Source organism: Rhinolophus ferrumequinum, chromosome 17 (genome assembly GCF_004115265.2).
Source record: "Rhinolophus ferrumequinum isolate MPI-CBG mRhiFer1 chromosome 17, mRhiFer1_v1.p, whole genome shotgun sequence".
NCBI lineage: Eukaryota > Metazoa > Chordata > Mammalia > Chiroptera > Rhinolophidae > Rhinolophus > Rhinolophus ferrumequinum.
Window position 1 is genome coordinate 56,671,785 of NC_046300.1, and position 19,257 is coordinate 56,691,041.

Sequence of the window (19,257 nt, forward strand, 5' to 3'; positions counted from 1 at the left end):
TTCCCCTGCAAAGACTGATTTCTGAGCTCCTCTTCTTTAATTTATGTATTTGGCCACAGCCAAGGAAACTTTCACATTTCAAGTGCTTTCAAGGTTCAGCTTAACATAGTCAGATGAACCACTGTTTTCTGGGGACCATCAGAAAAGAGAGAGACTTCCCCAGGGAGGCATACCAAATATTCAGTGAAACATTGGGGGCAGAAGGGAGCCTTACCTTCGATTTTGGCATACTCTGATAGCCGAGAATAGTTGACTAATGCAGCCTGCTCTAGACATTTACGGATGACTGTTTTTACCTCCTCTTGTGGCACTGGGGTAACAATATCTTTCATCAAAACCTTTAGGAGATGAAAAGAAAGATTATTAAGATGGCTCAATCAAAGGTGTTCCTCATTTATATTTCTTAAAGAGTTCAAGTTTAAAATTAGTTGTGAATGCCTCCTTGCGACTTATCAAGAGCCATTGTTAAAGAGAAAACACAGAACTGCAAGGCACAGTTAGAATGGTAAAGCCCATCCATGAATCAGGGAAGGGCTGGAAACATATCTTCAATATATCTATCCTAACTATTTGGGAGTCTGGAGATAAAATACCTAGAATTTGGGCAGTTTCCCCCACGTTTATTCTGATATTTGATGAATGGTAAATAAAACCTCAAAAAATTACAAGCTAGGTGATTCAACCACAATATTTCATTACATTTATGTTCATATCTGAATATATATAATCTGTCTTTTACTTTCATTCTTACCCTTTCCAAGAGTGAGAGAGTAGCTTTCAGAGCACCTTCAGGTCGACCAAACGGAAAGCAATACCTAAAAAAGAGAAAATTCTTCAAGTCGCCCAAATTTATTACAGTTTAGCATTAAATGTACTGGAATTTGATTCCTATAGCAACTCTCTCTGAGGAACTGAAAATGCTTTTTATTTTGTCATGTTGTGTTATGTTAATCTGAATTCACACCATATATGTGTGTATATAACGTATATATATGTGTATGTGTGAATAATTACTAAAGAGAGACTCTGCAAGTGTCTGCAGCAGAAAAGAGTATTTAGAGTGATGACATAAGGCTCTGTTTAGATTTCTATTGTGAAGGAGAACTGTTTGTTAGCTCAAATAAAACCTTATATGCATTATAGAAACCAGCATTAAAAATATTAGTTGAAACAGGCTACAATTCAAACATACTTACTTAAATCCTTAAAGAATTTATATAGGCTATAAAGGAGTGTATTTTAAGCAAATTCATTATTCTGCTAGTTGTCCTTTCTTGAGTGTAAGTTTCAGTTGTTACTGGATTTTTTTTTCATTGCAGGCAATGCATCTTGCATTTAGTGTAAGATCAATAAAGATTTATTCAGGATGATTTTACGGCACAGATAGAACTATGTCAGGTAACACTAGGAGTTCCATTGACTGTTTCAGGCTGTCATCAGCCCTTTGGGACACTGTTCTTTATGGTACGAAGGGACCAGCATGAGCTACTTACATTCAGACTACCCTATGTATTTCCTCCACTTGCTGGGTGAATAGCCTGGGTCGAGTTTCTTAACTTCTCTCAGCCTCAGTTTACTTTTTGTTTACATGGGGATTATAACAACTACCTTACAAAATTGTTCTGAGAATTAAAAAAACGAGTTAATACTTATCTAGCCTCTAGCCCTGTCTCTGGCACATATTAATATAAAGCATATAACAAGAAGGACTTACCTACTTATTATGCCATTAAAAATGCTCTAATTATTTTTGAGGTACTATTTCAGGATCTCTGGTCCAGAACCATCACAGTAGCATTAGAAATGTCTAATTTGTGCCAAGGGAGAAGTGGGCTACGTGGTACAAGGCTCAAGTGTCGAACCTACTGGCTATCTTGTATGTGGGGCAGAGGCAATCTGCCAAGGCTGATCCACGTTTCTTCCTTTCTCTGAGTAGCCAGCAATTTTGTTTCGGAGATAATGGAGAAGGTAAAGAAGGTACCACTGCCTTCCTTCTCTGTTCATGTGATCTGCTTCACAGGATTTTTCACTGTTTCATTTAGGAACCTCGAAGAAGCTTCAAATTCAACTTTTTAATAGATTAAAAAAAATAGATTCATGACCAGGGTTAGCTTTCACAGGAGGCCTTTTTTCCCTTGGTGGAAATAAAATGAATTTAAGATTCCAAAGTCTCCTAGCTATTGTAGTAGGACTCTTTCCTATTGGTTTGCTTTTTCCATTCAGTTATTTCTAAATAGCCAATGTGGATCTTATTGATTTACAGTTGTAGAAAATCAAGTCCGTTATTTACCCCTCTCCATTCTCACGATTCTAATAAGACTCTTAACCCCAGATCCTTACCTAAAATGAGTAATCTGATTTTCCAGCAGAACTCGGAGTCTTTCTTTGATTTCTTCAAAACGTTCCTTTTCTTCAACAGTCACAGTTCCAATTCCATCAGGCCTGAAAGAAGACATGTCATGAAGTGACGGGAACCTCATATGCTGACACCATCAAATCAAATCTCTAGCAGGAGGAAACTGTCCATTTTAGAAGAACAACTACAATGATAGATGCGACCTGAGGAGAAGCCCTGCTTTTCAGTGCTGGCTATTAAAGGGGATGTGGTATTTTGGGGTGATCGTTTGGAGACATTTGCAAAATTGTCACTCATTTATTGTGAAATGGTAAAATGTACAAACTAGTGGCTTGAAGTTTCATCTTGTAAACCTTCTGTCTCACAGCTTCTTAACATTTTGAACTAGTTGCCAACATTTTTAAAATTAGGAAAGCTTTATAATACAATTCTCTTGAAAATTTGGAACAACTGGCATTAATTGGTAAGTATAACTAACAGTTTCTTCCTTAGCTGGGGCAGGCACTGACTCATCCCACATTTCTAATTTGCATTACTTGTCTCTTACAGACACTTAGATTTGGGACCCCTGAATTACGTACACAAACTCCTTTGAAAACCAGGTGCCTTATAACAGTCTGTCTTTCCCAGTGTTAAATGTTCTTAAGTGACTCAGTTTCTAGCTTACAATTACAGATGTTCAGATTAATTTAAGCACTCATGTATTAACTGAAGAAAAAAATTACAAGACATTGTAAAAATTGCAAGACATTGATAAAAGAAATTGAAAACACACACACACACAAATGGAAAGATATCCCATGTTCATAGTTTGGAAGAATTAATATCGTTAAAAATGTCCATAATACCCAAAGCTATCTGGAGATCCAATGCAATCCCTATCAAAATTCCAATGGCATTTTTCACAGGGAAAAAAAATCCTAAAATTTGTATGGAATCACAAAAGACCTGAATAGGCAAAACAATCCTGAGAAAGAAGAACAAAATTGGAGGCATCACAATTCCTGATTTTAAACTTTGTTACAAAGTTATAATGATTAAAACAGTATGGTATTTGCATTAAAAAAGTCACATAGACCAATGAAAGAGAATTGAGAGTTCAGAAATAAACTTTCATAAATATGATCAACTAATATTTGGCAAGGAAAACAATAATACTAATGGGGAAAGGATAGTTTCTTCAATAAATGGTGTTGGGAAAATTGGATGTTTACATGCAAAAGAATGAAATTGGATTAATCCTATGTTATACCACTCACAAAACTGAACTCGAAATGGATTAAAGACTTAAAAGTAAGACATGAAACGGCAAAAATCCTAAAAGAAAACATGGGACAAAAGCTCTTTGATCTTGGTCTTGGCAATAATTTTTTTGGATATTACACCAAAACACAAGGAACAAAAGCAAAAATAGACAAGTGGGACTACATCAAACTGAAATGCTTCTGTATAGTAAAATGAAAAGGCAAACTATGGAATGGGAAAAATATTTGTAAACCATCTATCTGATAAAAAGTTAATATCCAAAATATAGAAAAAATCCACAAAACTCAATAGCAAAAGAACCCTAAACAATTCGATTAAAAATTGGGCAGAGAATTTGAATAGATATTTTTTCAAAGAAGACACACAAATGGCCAATGGGTACATGAAAAGATGCTTAACATCATTAGTCATCAAGGAAATGCAAATCAAAACCACAATGAGATATCGCCTCACATCTATTAGAATGGCTATTATCAAAAAGTCAAGAAACAGCAAGTGTTAGTGTGAACGTGGAGAAAAGGAAACCCTGTGTACTGTTGGTGGGCATGTTATTTGGTGCAGCCACTATGGAAAACAATATGAAGGATGCTCAAAAAATTAAAACTAGAACTACCATATGATCTAGCAATCTCTCCTCTGGGTATACATCTGAAGGGAAGGAAACCACTATTTTGAAAATATACGTGCACCCCATGTTCATTGTACCATTATTTACAATAGCCAAGATATGGAAACAATCTAAGTGTCCATTGACAGATAAATGGATAAGGGAAATGTGATATATATATATATATATATATATACACACACACATATATGTATATATATATTCATATGTACGTATATATACACACATATATAACATTGCATTGTGATATATATATATATATAATATTACATATATAAATATATATAAATAAAAAAAGGATAAAGTCAATATGAGCTGTATACATGATGGAATATTATTCAGCCATAAAAAGGAGGAAATCCTGCCACCTTGCAACAATATCCCTGGAACTTGGGGGCATTATCCTAAGTGAAATGCAAGACAGAAAGACAAATACTGTATGTTCTCACTTACACGTGGAATCTGAAAACGTTGAACTCATAGAAATAGAAAGTAGACCAGAGATGTCAGGGCCTCAGGGGTGGGGGAAGGGAGGGGATATTGACCAAAGGGTCCAAACTTCCAGCTGTAAGATGAATAAGTTCTGGAGATCTAATGTACAGCATGGTGACTATAATGAATAGTACTATATCGTATACTTGAAAATTGTTAAGAGAGTTGTATTAAAAGTTCTCACCTCACACACAAAATAGTATGTAAGGGGATGTAGGTGTTAACTAACCTTACCGTAGTAATCATTTCACAATATATACGTGTATCAAATCATCCCATAAAATTATCCCATGACATAAAATTATGTATGTTATAGCAATATCTCAATAAAGCTAAAAAGAAAAAAAGAATAAACCACATATGGTGTTTTTCAATCTTAGCAAACTATTGCTCATTTTAATAACAAGAAGGGCCCTAGCATAAATAAGTGAAGTTCGGTTTAATCACAGTATTCTCATGTTTCTAACTCGCCATTAGTTTCGCACACATTTTCCCTATTTGGTTTGGACTATTCAAGTTGAAAATACAAAGAGAGCTGCATATTTACAGCCCAAATTTATCCGTGCCAAATTAGACGTAGGATAATCTGACCCATTCAAAGACTTCAGCTTCCCACATCCGTAGTGACTTGTTTTGACTACTGACTGAGCCAGTTTGCAGATTGGTGCGTCACCATGAAACTTCTATTGGAACATTCTTCAGTTTGCAAATGTAAGTCATCTTGAGACCAAACAAATGGTCTTATTTATAGGCCTTCTCAAGCATCCAGCATAAGTTGGGAAATCCTGTATCCCAGACCAGTCTGACTACACAAAAGACTTGGCAAATGACAGCAGTGTACCTCCTGTTAGGGGTTAATTGGTCAGCTTCCCTTTGAAAATATGAAAATGCCCCAAATTCCCCTCTTCCACTTTCTAAAAAACACCATTAAACATTAAAATTCTGTTCATTTCTTCACACTTCCCAGAACTTAAGGAAAGAAGGAAGGCAAATGGTGAATATCAGGTAGGCTGCTGGAAACTCTAAATGTGCCCTTATTTTCAAATTTTCTGGAGAAATCGCAAACGTTAATTTACAAAGTTTATTAATTTTTTTAACACAAAATGTCCATAAATCTGTAGTTAAATCTCAGAATGAATTTACTAGCCTCCACAAAACACACGTGGTAACTTCTCATGTTTCTGTTATAATCTACAACCTCCTTCAGCTGTAGCGCTTGGACTTTTACACAGAATTCAGCTTGCTAATGCACTGAACACACCTTTATACAATTGGCATGTGCATGCACACACTTGATTTGGGAGAAAGGGAGATGTTTTAGGCATTTTGTTTCCTAGCAGGGAATTGACCAGAGAAGAATGCTATTAAATATAATTTACAAATCAGAGAGGGGCTTGTAGGTCCCTAGAAAAGGCATGGAAACCATTAACGTGGACAGCCCCGAGGCGTCTGGGGCCGTTATTAGGAGATAAACCTCTCTAAAGAAAACCGTTCACTCCTTACCCATCAAGTCTTCTAAGGCAATTAGGCAATTAGAAAGTAATTTTTAGGTTTGTGTTTGACATGATAAAAACTAAATATTTAGTGTGTGCTTGGCCTTCTCAGTTAATTCTCACTACAAAGGGTGTTATTACAAACGTACAATTTGATTATTAAAGGTATCAGATAGCAGCTTTCACTTCCTTGGACTACTTTCTGAACATAGTTCATCTAACTATTCACAAAGAGTAAATGACTAAAAATTATTGTTGTAGTGTTTTCCTAAATTTGCTTCTTAATTGCCTATGTCAGTGTGTATAGTTTTATTTTAAAATAAATGAAACTAACTTTACATCTGCAAGGCACATAGTACAGAGTTCACCCAAAAAGATCCAGGTGATTTAAAAAAAAAAAAATCATGATTTTGATAATGAATAGAAATTTGTTTGTAATTGCCAGAATTGCTCTGAAATGGTACTGGTAACAAAGAACGCTATTTTACAAAATGAGGAAGAGACATGCAGGAATAGTACAATTTGTCAAAGATTACAGGTTACAACTATATCAGTTAAAAATAAAAAATATATATATTTTTTTATTTCACATAATTATTAATATTTTTGAAAATTTTGTCAAACATCAATTCTTTTTCCATGGACCCTTAGAATTTACCAGTGTTAACTGTACAGGTTTCGACCGATTTCTACAGATCTACTAACTGAAAAATCCTGGTTCAATATTTTGGGGAGAACAGTTCTCACAGAAGCAATAAAATACTTTTCCGAGAGTGCTGGTTTTCCTACCTAAGCGGAGTTCAGAATTACCTGTAGGGCTTGCCATGACCCCGACTGCCTGGCTCCACCCCCCAGAGTTTCTGATTCATTAGATCTGAGAATTCGTGTTTCTAACAAGTTCTGTGTTGCTGCTGGTTTGGAAACCACACTTTGAGAACGTCTGCCCTAGACCAAGAGAATATTTCGTGGCTGAAAGGGTATGTGTGATTCAGGGTTCCCAATTTCCCTTGGATTGGAGTAAATTTGGAACCAGAGATCTTCTCCAAGTACATGGTCCACTTGCAAAGCTAGCACTCCCTTCCAAAAGTGGCATTTGCACTGTTTCCAAGGTGCCATTCCAAGCAGCGCCAGTTGCAAAATAAATAGAAAAACTGTATGGGTGTCTCTCAGAAGCCATGCTTTTGTATTTTTTTTTCCTCTGGAAACATTTGGGGGTGATTCTATAATTGCCATAAAACTGGGTTTGCATCTTGTTCCTTTCTCATTACTTTTAACACTTAAGGAGTCAAAAAGAATGAGAGAAGAGGAGGGATGAAGTTGGATTTTAAACTCCTAGCTGGTAAATACCAGGCTGAGATGTGTCTTTAACCAGAACACTAGTCTAGGCACTGGGACACCCCCACCCTCTCATGTCCTGACTGGTGTATTTTCTGCCCTCTTGATTTTTGGTTTCTTACCATCCATCGCCACTTGCTAGAAGCAGCTGAATTGTTTCTGGAGAATGATCGTGGCCCCACATTGTGGGTCACCTTGGGGGAAGGGAATTGAGGTGTCTACTCTCCCGCTGTTAAGGCTGTAGGCCTTTGTCCAGGCCAGTTCCTACCTTTCACGGTCACTATGCACTGTACTATGACCCAGGCTCAGCCAACTGGGCACCCTTTTCTGGAATGTTTACATCGAGTAAATGATGTAAGGATAGAAGAGGTGGAATCCGCATGTACCAGCAGCTGGGCCCTGACCAGGCTCTCCTCATAGGTCAGTAGTTCTTAAGCTCTGCGCATACTTTTCAGAACCATGTGAGTGCTTTCAGAGGTCTCATCCTCAGGCTCTGATTAATTAGTCCACAGCGGGGCCTAGACGTCGTCAGGTTTCAAGCTCTCTGGGTTACTCTAACGAGCAGTTAAGGATTAAGAATCACTGCTTTGGTCCTGTTTCCTACTTTTCAGTAGCTGCCTTGATTCCAGTTTCCCCCTCGCATTGCCTGAGGCTCCCTGAATCATCCCAATAAACTCCCTTTTGCTTAGATGATCCAGAGTTAGTTTTTGTTACTACTGAACTGATGTAAGTTCACAAAGCACATATCCTCTCCTTTCACCCACTCCCGAATTTAGTAAAGCATTGACGCCTTTGAACCTAGGTTTAGAAACAGAGAGAGAGAGAGAGAGAGAGAGAGAGAGAGAGAGAGAGAGAGAGAGAGAATAAGGAAATATGGTCCCTGGCCTCCGGTTCCACCTAACTGCACACTGGCTAACAACTCTCTTCTTGTATATCATGATACTGCAAACTTGAGACAATATGCAGGTCAAGTGCAATCATTTTTGGAGCCCTGTCGAAGACGGGAAGCTCTCCCACCTGCAGGCCATCACTGGAGCCAGAAGTGGGTCTCTCTGGCCACAAAAGACTATATTGCATCTGACACAGCGGGCATCTCTGGACTCTACCTTTCAAGTTTTCGGCAAACAATTTTCTCACTGTCCTTCACAAATTTGACATTTTCAGCAGCATGATAGGAAAGATGTCATGTCGGTTGTTCTTCAAGTTCTTGTCACAGTGGTTAGCACCAGTTCTGTCATCTTCACTCTCCTCACAGTTTCCCATCTTGAGGCGTGTCACAAATAATAATATATCTAGAGTTGTGTTTTTATTATTTTTTTTTGTCAGGTTGAAAATACCAGAAACCAGCCACCATCCTTTAAGTTACTAGTTATACAAATTGTTCTCCCTTTCCCCAAATGCTTCTGAGCTACAGCTTATTAATTAATGTCTACTGTAGGATTAATCCACTGTGATTAAGTACTAGGCTTTTAATGTGAAACATTTTATTTTGCTATTTGAAATTAAGTATGAACAATCTAGTGAAAGAAATCAAGCTGCAATGTGTCTTGTAAAAGCGAAAGTGAATTTATCTCTTTGGGGTCATTAAACTGTCCCCACACCCAGGTAAGCACACAGATTCCCAGTTTTTAATCATCCTGTTAGCACAGTTCTCCACATTATGTTGAAAGCTGGGCCACAAAGCCCTCATTTGGAAGGTCAGGTATCTTTTCAAGAAGGTCAGGTTACTAAATTAATGCAAAGCTTACAATGGTTGATAGGTTCTGATATTGCATCTATTTGGTAATCGGGTGCAGAATCCAGGTGTAAAAAGAAATGATTCAACAAAAGAGGCCAGTATGTCTGGTCCACCTCTCCACATACAGCCAGCTTTCAGCTCCAATCACTACCAACAAGGGGTAAAACTCCAGCTGAAGTGGGAATATACTTTCTCTCCAAATGCAAATGTCCACATATGCCGGTGCAGGCACTGTAAACATGATATATTCTCTCTCTCCAAATGGATGCATGCCTGCAGACCGCATTATGGATCCATGAAAATGTCCTTAAACAAGCATGATAACTGAATCCTACTTGCTACTAAGTTGTTCCAGCCCAGAAACATGAGAGCTTAAAGGGCCAGAGTAGGACGGAATATCTCAGTAATGTACCTTGCAATGCTCCCTAAATAGAACATTAAGACCAAACACACTCTGGCAACCTCTCTTATTTTAACTGACTTCTCCTAGCAATTCCTTAGCCCTACAACTTTGAGAATGATACCTTTGAATTTAACCCTGGCATGGAATATTTTCCTTTGTCTCTTTCGAGTGGTTAATAACTACAAATTGAAGATAGCACCAACACTTTATAGTTTTAAAAGAGACATCCGTGCTTGCTCATCTGGATGGTTTGTATAATCTCGGGGTTAGTTATAAACTGTAATTAGGACTCTCACATCCCATGGTCACTGCTTCATTAGGAAAGCCCAGCCTTACCCTTTCCTTCTCCTTTCCCTCCAGCCCATGCCCTTTCTAATTATGCTCTGATGCCCTTGGGCTCAGACACGCTGCTAAAACAAATATATCAAAGTGTTTGTATCACAAAGGGTAGGACAGGAAGCAGCAACAAGCAGCTTCTACACCATGACAAATGTGCATTGAAGCTTCTTGAGGTTGACTATCAGTCCATTTGAAAAAGAGGCCTGGAGATGGCAAAAATATACCAGTAAGGTCTTTTCTGACTCGTTTACTGTTTTCTTAAACATGTCGCTATAACCCAACGATATCAGAAGGTGTCTATTACAAGTTTGGGAAGGATCGAGAAATCTCTTGCTACTGAACAATCTTAAAGAATATGGATGCTATTGTCACTATATGGACATTAGTCAAAGTGGCTCAGGCTAGGTCCAGGTACTGAATGAAGCAAGAACGCAAGAGAATATTAGAAAGCATATATTTCTTTCCCCAGAGAAGGACCAATTTCGCCAGAGAAGGACCAATTTCTAAAATAGCTACTACATAGATTTTTCTCTTTGAGGATTAAGAGGAGAAGACATGGGCTTCTTTATTTCTAGACAAACATAGACAATTAAGCTTTAGATTCTACCCTGAGCACCTGTACCTGACTTCTAAATGGTCAGACCAGTTATGTGTGGCTTTTTGTTATCATATCCACCCTGAAAAGGGTGTGACATCTGAAAATATGTTTTTCACCAGTGAATTCAATGACAAGATAAGGACACACTGTTGAAATTTTAGAAGGGAAATGCATATTACTTGATGATTTGTTATGGGCCATAAATAAATAATTCAGCACATTTCATAATATTTTATGCCTGAGTTAGAAACTCTGCTGTTCTCATGGGGCAAATTTCCTCCTGGAAGAGTCACATGAAAAGTTAGCATACAAACTCTAAAGAGGACTTCTCCTTGGGAATTCAGACATTTACTTGAAATGTTTTGATTTCCCCCCACCTCTCTCTTAAGAGTGTTTCCCATTAGGTGAAGATGGTTCTTTAGAAGTTAGAGAGTATGACTTAGCTACATGCAAGGCCAGCACCTGCTCAGAGCTGGAAGGCCAGTCAGCCACAGCCACGTGCTCCTGCCCACAAGTGCAATAATGTCCTGTGCCCATGGGTAACATGCGGCCAAGAATGTGGGAGTCACTGTCACCCCCCACCCACACCTGCCTGCTAGTACAGTACTCAGAGGTTGGTAAAACATAGCTGTTCCTGCGACACAGTCTTTTCTCTCTTTCTCTTTTGGAGAGGGAGAGTTAAAAAGCCCCAGACACAATGTCATAATAAGTGTATGTGTGTGTGACAGAGGAAGAGGGAGAGAGGAAGGGGACAAAGACAGGAAGGAGGGAAATGAGAGAGGGAGAGAAGGGGAGGAAGGTGAGATTGGAGTGAAAGGAAAAACATGTAATTGTGCAAAAACTACTCATTTACTTCCAGGTAGGCACTTGCAAAAAAAAAAAAAAAAAAAAAGAATGAAAGACACCATTATGCGACATGGATTAGGAGTGAGGGACCAACACTGGAGGCAAGAATACAGTCAATAAGGCAACAGCTGTGGGCCAGAGGAGAGAAGACAGCGACCTGAATTCTGGCAGTGGCACTGATGAGAGGGAGAAGGCTTGGAGATACTTAATGTGATGGATGGGACATAGTAATTGAATCCGTGTGATGTGCTGAGTGAGGAGGACAAAGGACGGCTCCTGAGGGTATGTCTTGGGCAACTGGGTAGATGGAACCACTTGCTGATTTAGGGACCCTGGTGGAGTAACACTCACATCTAACCCACAGGGAGCACATAGTTTCTGCACACAAGCAGCACCTTGGCTCCAAATACATCTCCCAAAAGACTCCTTGGGCACATTTTCAGAGATTTTCAGGGCTCCTGCCCTCTTACATCTGCTTGCAGACTCATTAATCTATGCAGCTTACTTTGGATTGGGGCGGTTGGCATTATGGATTTGCTAATTGCTGATACAATGTACTTTCTAGGCAGGCCATATGTGAAGAGCAGCACTGGCATTCAAGAAATGTTAAATAATAATGTAAATGAGAAAAATTTCCCATCCCAATAATAAAGGGATCCAAGGAACATTGACGCAACTTGCAATCATCGGAGCTGTTTGATCGCCTTGTCACTGTGGGACAGTGACCAAAGTGCTGCTAATCTAAATGTCATCTAGAAAGAATACGACAAATATTATGGTGAAAATTAAGTACTGCAACCTGAGGAGCTGATTTAAAAATCAGAAGATGTAGCGATTTACATCTGTGGGTTTTATGATCGCCAAGTGCAACCAGCTGAATGTACATTTTCCTTTTCCTTCTCTGAGAACATGGGTTCAGTTTTAAAGAGCTGGCCCAAACGAATGTTCCTTCGGTCAGTGGTTCTTAAACGTTGCTCCCTACAGGAATCACTTGAAGAGATTTTTAAAGCATGATGCTTAGGCCATATCCCAAATGAATCAGGTCAGAACCTCTGCAGGTGGGGCTCAGGCGATTCTAGGCTCCTGACGTGATTCCAATGTGCAGCTGAGTTTGACGACCAAGGCCTAACTCAGTGGGATCTGAAGACCAAATGCCTTGGAACTATCTGGGAGGAACTGAGGGAGTTTGAGGTTCAAAGAAGTTCAGTCACTTACTCCATAACAAATAAGTGTGTGAGCTTAATTCACACATAGACATTCTGATTTTGCAGCCTGCATTTGTAACCTCTCTGCCTTGCTGCCTGCCCAGCGTTAGCTCTTGTGTGTGGTGTGAGATGCCAAATTCGGCCATTTGGTATGAGTTTTAACATTTCCGGGTGAGATATAGCAATCATATGAATTAATCTAAGAGTCTTCCATTTTTTTTCCTAAATATGTCCCAAATCAATTTGGCCCTCTTGGTAATTTTGGCCTTGTGGAGAAAGCCAGAATATATAATATACAACATATATGTATTTTAGACCACCCAAAGGGAGCATCTCCTTTGAATGCTATCAATGGCCTTTGCTGTTGGCGAAACCATTTTCCTAACCTCTTTTACCAGCATGATCACTATTTGTATGTAGAGATGTTATCTATTCTTTGACCCAGATGAAGAAGGAATTCATGAGTCGTGGACACAAACTGCTCTTTAACTGAATTTAACTGAACAATAGAGTCCATTCGTACGGTTATGTCACAACCAGCTTCAGATTAGGTAACAAGTCGCTTTTCACGCAACCATTAACGTTTTACCTATTAACACTAACTCAGCAGCCCCAAAGGTGGAGGCAGAGCCCCACCCTGCTGCAGCTGGAAATCATTAGTGAGTGCTCAGGTGCTCAGGACCCAGTTTCTCTCACCTTCTCTGGAAGCCTGTGTCATATCTCTGTGAAAAACTATGCCTTTGTGAACCGTAAACATCTAACTCAAAGGAGACACTTCCTGTCAATCAGGAAGATATTTGCTTTCTACAATTTCAATCGCTGGAAAATGTGGAACTGTCCATATGTTTGGCATCTTTTACAATAGTGATTCTCAACTGGGGGTGATCTTTTCCCCCAGGAGACATTTGGCAATGTCTGGAGACATTTTTGACTGTCACGCTACAGATGGGTGGTGCTACTGTCATCGAGCGGGTAGAGGCCAGCGATGTTTCTAAATATCCAAAATGAACAGGACATCCCCCTGCAAACAAAGCCCCCCAAACAAACTCTGAAGTGGTGGGCTGAAATTTCTCCTTTTTACTTGGAGTTTTTGTTTCTTTCACACAGATGTGTTCTATGCCTAAAGGTTTAACAGTTGCCACCACTGATTTTCAACTTGTGCGTGGTTCTTACACTCTAGTGTGCATATAAATCACATGGGGAGTTTGTTAAAATGGAAAGTACTAGGTCCCATCCTCATATAATTTGAGTCAGCAAGTCATATGGAGCCGGGCATCTGTGTCAGGTGAAGGTAATAACAATACGTATAGGGATGTAACAAGGATAAAATGAGACCATATACATAAACAGCAGTTCTCACAGAGCCTGGCATATAGCAAGTACTTATTAGGAGGCAGCAATTGTCCTTATTTTAATTAAACTTTACTTAGGAAATCTGACAATGTACTATTTCATTTGCTATTATAATCCATAGATTATAATTTTAGAGGTTGATGAGATATTACAGATGCTATGATTCTATGTGCTTATTTTGCAGGTGAGAAAACTGAGGCACAGAAATGAGATATAATAATCCTACATTTATACAGAACAGGCTCTAATACTCAGACCTTTAGAATCTGTGTACAGTGCTGATATAGTGCAAAGAGGAAGAATTTTGGACTCAGAATATCTAGGTTTGCCACTTAAATTTACAGACATTCAGAGTAATCATCTGCAAAATGGATGTAAAAATAGCTGACTTGAAAATATTATAGCAAATGCGATAGACTATATGAAAGCACTTTGTAAACTGCAGAATGCTATACAACTGATACTTAATATTATGACTTACTCTTCATTAAAAAATGCATGCAAACATAGACCCTCGAACACACATAAGCCTCTCAAAGTACCATTCAAGGTCCTTTTGGATAGTTTTTCATGGCACAGGATCCATCAAGTGTGGCCATTTACTCTGTTCTGTTTCAACACGGAGCACTCCAAAAGCAGCACCTTGGACAGCAGCCAGAGAAGCTTCCTCAGGCATCCCCACAACATTCTCAAGCCCCTTCCTTACTGGCTGCAAGCTATTGTTGCCTTGCATGCAGACCCTCACTGGGAAACACAAACAGAAACTCCACATCACATCCTTACAACCGGCAAGTTCAGAAGACAGGTGTCTACGTGGAATCAGGGCTCTATTGGACCTGCACACACTGATTGTCACATTCTCTAGGACGTGAGAGTAAGCATTGTCATTCAGTCTGCCTACATGTGAAATATATATATATATATATATATATATATATATACACACACACACACACACACACATATACATATATATTTCAGGATTTAGAGACAGTCCAGTGAATATATTCATACTGAAGCATAAAGCAAACCTACTTGTGAACTTTGTGTAGCTTGGCAATGCCAGCACTGGTCCTAACACCAGTTTCAAAACTGCAACAACCTAACTTTAAAATATCAATGTTAATTTAGGGTGGGAAAGGTGAAGAAGGACATAAGGATAACACTAGAAATAATTGTAAATCTAGTTTATTAAGGAAAAAAGCCACCAATTTGCCATTTCATCAACTCACAAAGAGAGTATCTCTAAAGGCCAGAGAAAAGAGGAGAGGATAAACATAATTTTGGAACTTAAAAGTGCCTTCAAGGGACCTCATTACATAAGTGATTCCAGTAAGAGCTATTAATTTAGTGATAGGCTTTATTTTGTGTCTTTGTTATAAAGCATCATTTGAAAATAAATTTGTTGCATGAGATAACAGTGGAACTGAGGGAGTTTTGCTGAAAACAATGGAGCTACTATAAATGTATGGACCATCTTATGTCAACACATTTTATTTGCTCCTTGAACATAATTACAAAAGCATAAAGCACGGGTTGCTTATTATGCATGACTTGGTAAGGTCCCAGACCCCTGACTAGATGCCACTGAACAGCAATCTGACTCATGATTCTGTTTATAATATATAACATAATATATAATAATATAATATAATATAAATCTGTTTATAATATATTGCTCAATTAGTTTTTTCAATAAGGACGTGTTTTAAGAGTCACTAAACACCCGACTCAAATTCAGTCCTAACACGTGGTATTTTTACCCATTGCTAGGATATTTTTAAAGTGCACTGTTGTATGAGCTTGACAGAACAGAGATTTCAGGAGCACACAAAGTTTGCTGTTACCTAAGGTGGAGGTTGTGGCACAGATGGGGACAGGGGGAGGTCACAGTCACAGATTACAGAACACAAGCCGATACACACATAACTTCTTACCTTTTGGGCTCTAGATTTGCCTGCGTTTTGAAATCTTTCCTTTTTTTAGATTCCTTTTTGGTGTCTCTTTTAGCCTGTGGTTCAGATGGGGAGGGACTTTTGCGCCCGTCAGGGTCTATATTTGGTGGCAGCCCACTAAAGCACACATGCATTTGTTGACTTTGGAGAGGGGGTGGTCACATGGGGCATGCAGAGAGTGCGGCCAGCCACAGGATAATCAAGAGCACACGTACATGCACAAACAAAAGAAAGAAAGAAAAAGAAGGATGCGTCAAACAGCAAGAGCAAATGCATTCAAACTAAAGTAATAAGCAAAAAAAAAAAAAAAAAAGATGCAAACTTGCATAAGGAAAATCAGAATTGAAAAGAAAATAAGAAATCCAAAACTGTTTCCATGACAAGATGTATAAACCTAACTGTGAATCAAGTGGCAGTCTTACAATATGAAATCCAGACAATGTGTATCATAATTCATGATGATGTTTACCAGGGAGTTTACAAAAACACTTCATTATTTTATAACACTTTCTTATTCAGTAACATATGTAGAATACAGTGTGACAACCCAGAGAATATAATGCAACTTCTCTCTCTCTTTAAAGAATTCAGTCCAAGAGGCTGTAACAGATAGTCATCAAAGTGTACATATTTATAAAAAGCAGAATTATGCCCAGTTACTTCCCAGGTATCAGAATTTTCATGAATATCTTTTGTGCAAATAAAAGGTCATGTACTGGGCTCGTGAACCTGATAATAACAGGAGTTGATGAAAACCTTGTTGCCTGTTAAATATTCAAACACACAATGCTATTGTTATCTAGCTCTACATGTTAAAGTTGCATTTCATAAAATCTACCACCACTACAGAGAGGAAAAGCGCAGAACAAATCCCACAGATATTTCAGAGTTGTATAGCTTGCAAAGATGAAGATGACTGACACAGCTCTGATTTCAAATCAATGCAGTCAATTCTGGATTTTCCCACATGTGAATTTCCCCAGCGCAGCAATTTTTCCTCCGAGGTTGTGTTTCTGAGGCCAACTAGGTTTCCCTGGGTGTGCCTTCCCTGGGTATTTGGGGTGCTCTGGGGTAACGTAGGTTTGCCTTTACAGTAATGTGAGGCTACCTACATTGGGATAGTAAACTGGCTGTGGCAGTATTGAAATTTATTCCAATAAATTTCTTTCAAAAAACTTTCAAAAAAAAGTGTCTTCGGAGCCAAATGGTAATGTTCTTAAATTATTTGCTGCTTTGCATTATTCAGAACTTGGATCTTTTCCTCCAGGAGCTGGGCAACGTCTAAAGGAAGAGAGTCCTTAATGCAGCATTAGGAGAACTAATGTTCTGGGCTTGTCTATAAACCTATAAACTGGGGGAGTTGATTACATTTAATCTTGGAAGTTCTTCCCAGCTCTATGGTTAAATCAAATGCTTTGTGATTCTCTTTGCCTTTCAGCTTCACCTGGCTTGTTTCAGCTCTGGAGATGGACTTGGCTCCCCCTTGCAGGGCATTTGTCCCTGCCGCTCCTTTTGTCTGCAACCACTCAACCCCTACACTTGCCTCCGTTCTCAGCCCAGGTGCCACTTCCTCAGAGAGGCCTGACTGCCATCCTGCCACACCATCTGAGTTGGGTTCCTTTATTACACGCTATCATGGAGTTTTGTCTTTTCCTCAAAGCACCCATCTCTATGTATCCCTGCCTTCGTTGGGTGTCTAGTTTTTGTTCACCACATATGCTGAGTGTATACCCGAGTGCCGGACACTCAGTTGGTAATAGCTATGGAACAGATGATAAGAACAACAAAGGCCAACATTGATTAAGCTCTTGCCATGTTCCTGGCATTGTGCGGAGCCCTTTGCGTCCATTTGCATCCTCTCAATAGCCCCACGAGGACACTATCATCGCTGTTTACAGCTGAGAAAACTGTGGCACAAAAGATTTCATTACCATCCAAGGTTATTGCCGGCAAATGAAGAAGCCATGATTTGAACCTAGATTTTTCTAATTTCAGAGACCACTCTCAAAGTCCCATTTGCCATTTTCTTTAAGTCTCTTGAAAGGAGAAGAAACTAAGTTAGATCTTTGTGTTCTTTGTGGGTGTGTGGCTGGTGTGCGCGCGCGTGCACTAGTGTGTGTGTGTGTGTGTGTGTGTGTGTGTGTGCATACCGAGGGATTGGGGATGCAAAGAGAGTTAGCGATGATGCTACAAGCAGGGCCTCTGGACAGGTGCTTACCTGTTCCCGTGGACGTGGGATGCACAGAAGGCAAAGCTGTAGTGAAGGAGGGTGGGGTCGATCATGGCGCCGTTTTCTGCCCGTTCTAGCAAGTCTCTGAGGTAGCAGAGATGTCGGTGACAGCCTCGGACTCCGTTTCGTGCGCAGTACTCATCTAGTACAAACACCTGGCCAGGACTGAACCAGCCCTGTTTGGGGAATAAGGGAGAGACTTTCTTTTAAATACAGGTTGGTTGTTTCAGGAGGGCTGCTAGAGTTGGGGGTGACTGGAGAAGGGGGTTAAAAAGTAGCCAGAGTTAACACTTGCTGACTGCTTGTTAATTGACAGCCACTGTGGTAACACACTGTGTGTGTTACCTGGTCCAACCCTCACAACCGCTCTACGGGATGGGTGCTGCTATCGTTGCTCGATGGATGGAAAAATTAAGCTCAGGGAAGACATGGAATTTCCCTAGTATTCTAGAGCTAGTATGTGGTGGAGTCTGGATTAGCAGACAGTATGATTCCAGGAGGAGTTTCCCCCACTTTTCTAATACTTAACTGTATACTTTAAAAGAGTATTGGAGTGGGGCAGGGCAAAGACTTGGTTCTGCTAAGAAAAAGTAACAACATTAATGCTTTAAATTGGTAGAGTGCTTTACACTTGACACAGAAGTCTCAGTTGAGCCCCACAGCCACCTTACGAGGTAGACAGGGCAGAATTATCTGCAGGTCACAGATGAGGAAATGGAAATCAGAGCTGTTAAGTGTCTCACAGATACTACAAAACAGGCAGGACTCAAACCCAGCTCTGTCTCTCTCCAGGTCTCCTGTGTTTCCTACTCTGAAGGCTTAAGACATATTAGGATTTGTCTACATACATGCCAGGACTTTATAAATCTTTTCACTTGGGAAGCCAAAAAAAAATTAATTTTGAAAAGAAGATGGTAACATAATTTCCAAAGAGAACAACATGACTAAGTTTTCAGATATGGTTCAGTTAAACCGAGAGGAACTTCTCGTGTCCTGGTTTAGCGATTTGTTTCCTTTTTT

General features: G+C 39.3%; 1 protein-coding gene across 1 annotated transcript in view; it reads right to left on the bottom strand.

Moving 5' to 3' along the window:
- CADPS (calcium dependent secretion activator) overlaps nucleotides 1-19,257 on the bottom strand; it is a 461,279-nt gene that overhangs the window by 114,165 nt on the left and 327,857 nt on the right. The window contains 4 exon segments of the mRNA XM_033131706.1: nucleotides 215-338; nucleotides 752-815; nucleotides 2,341-2,442; nucleotides 18,226-18,413. Coding sequence (XP_032987597.1) covers nucleotides 215-338; nucleotides 752-815; nucleotides 2,341-2,442; nucleotides 18,226-18,413 — 478 coding nt within the window.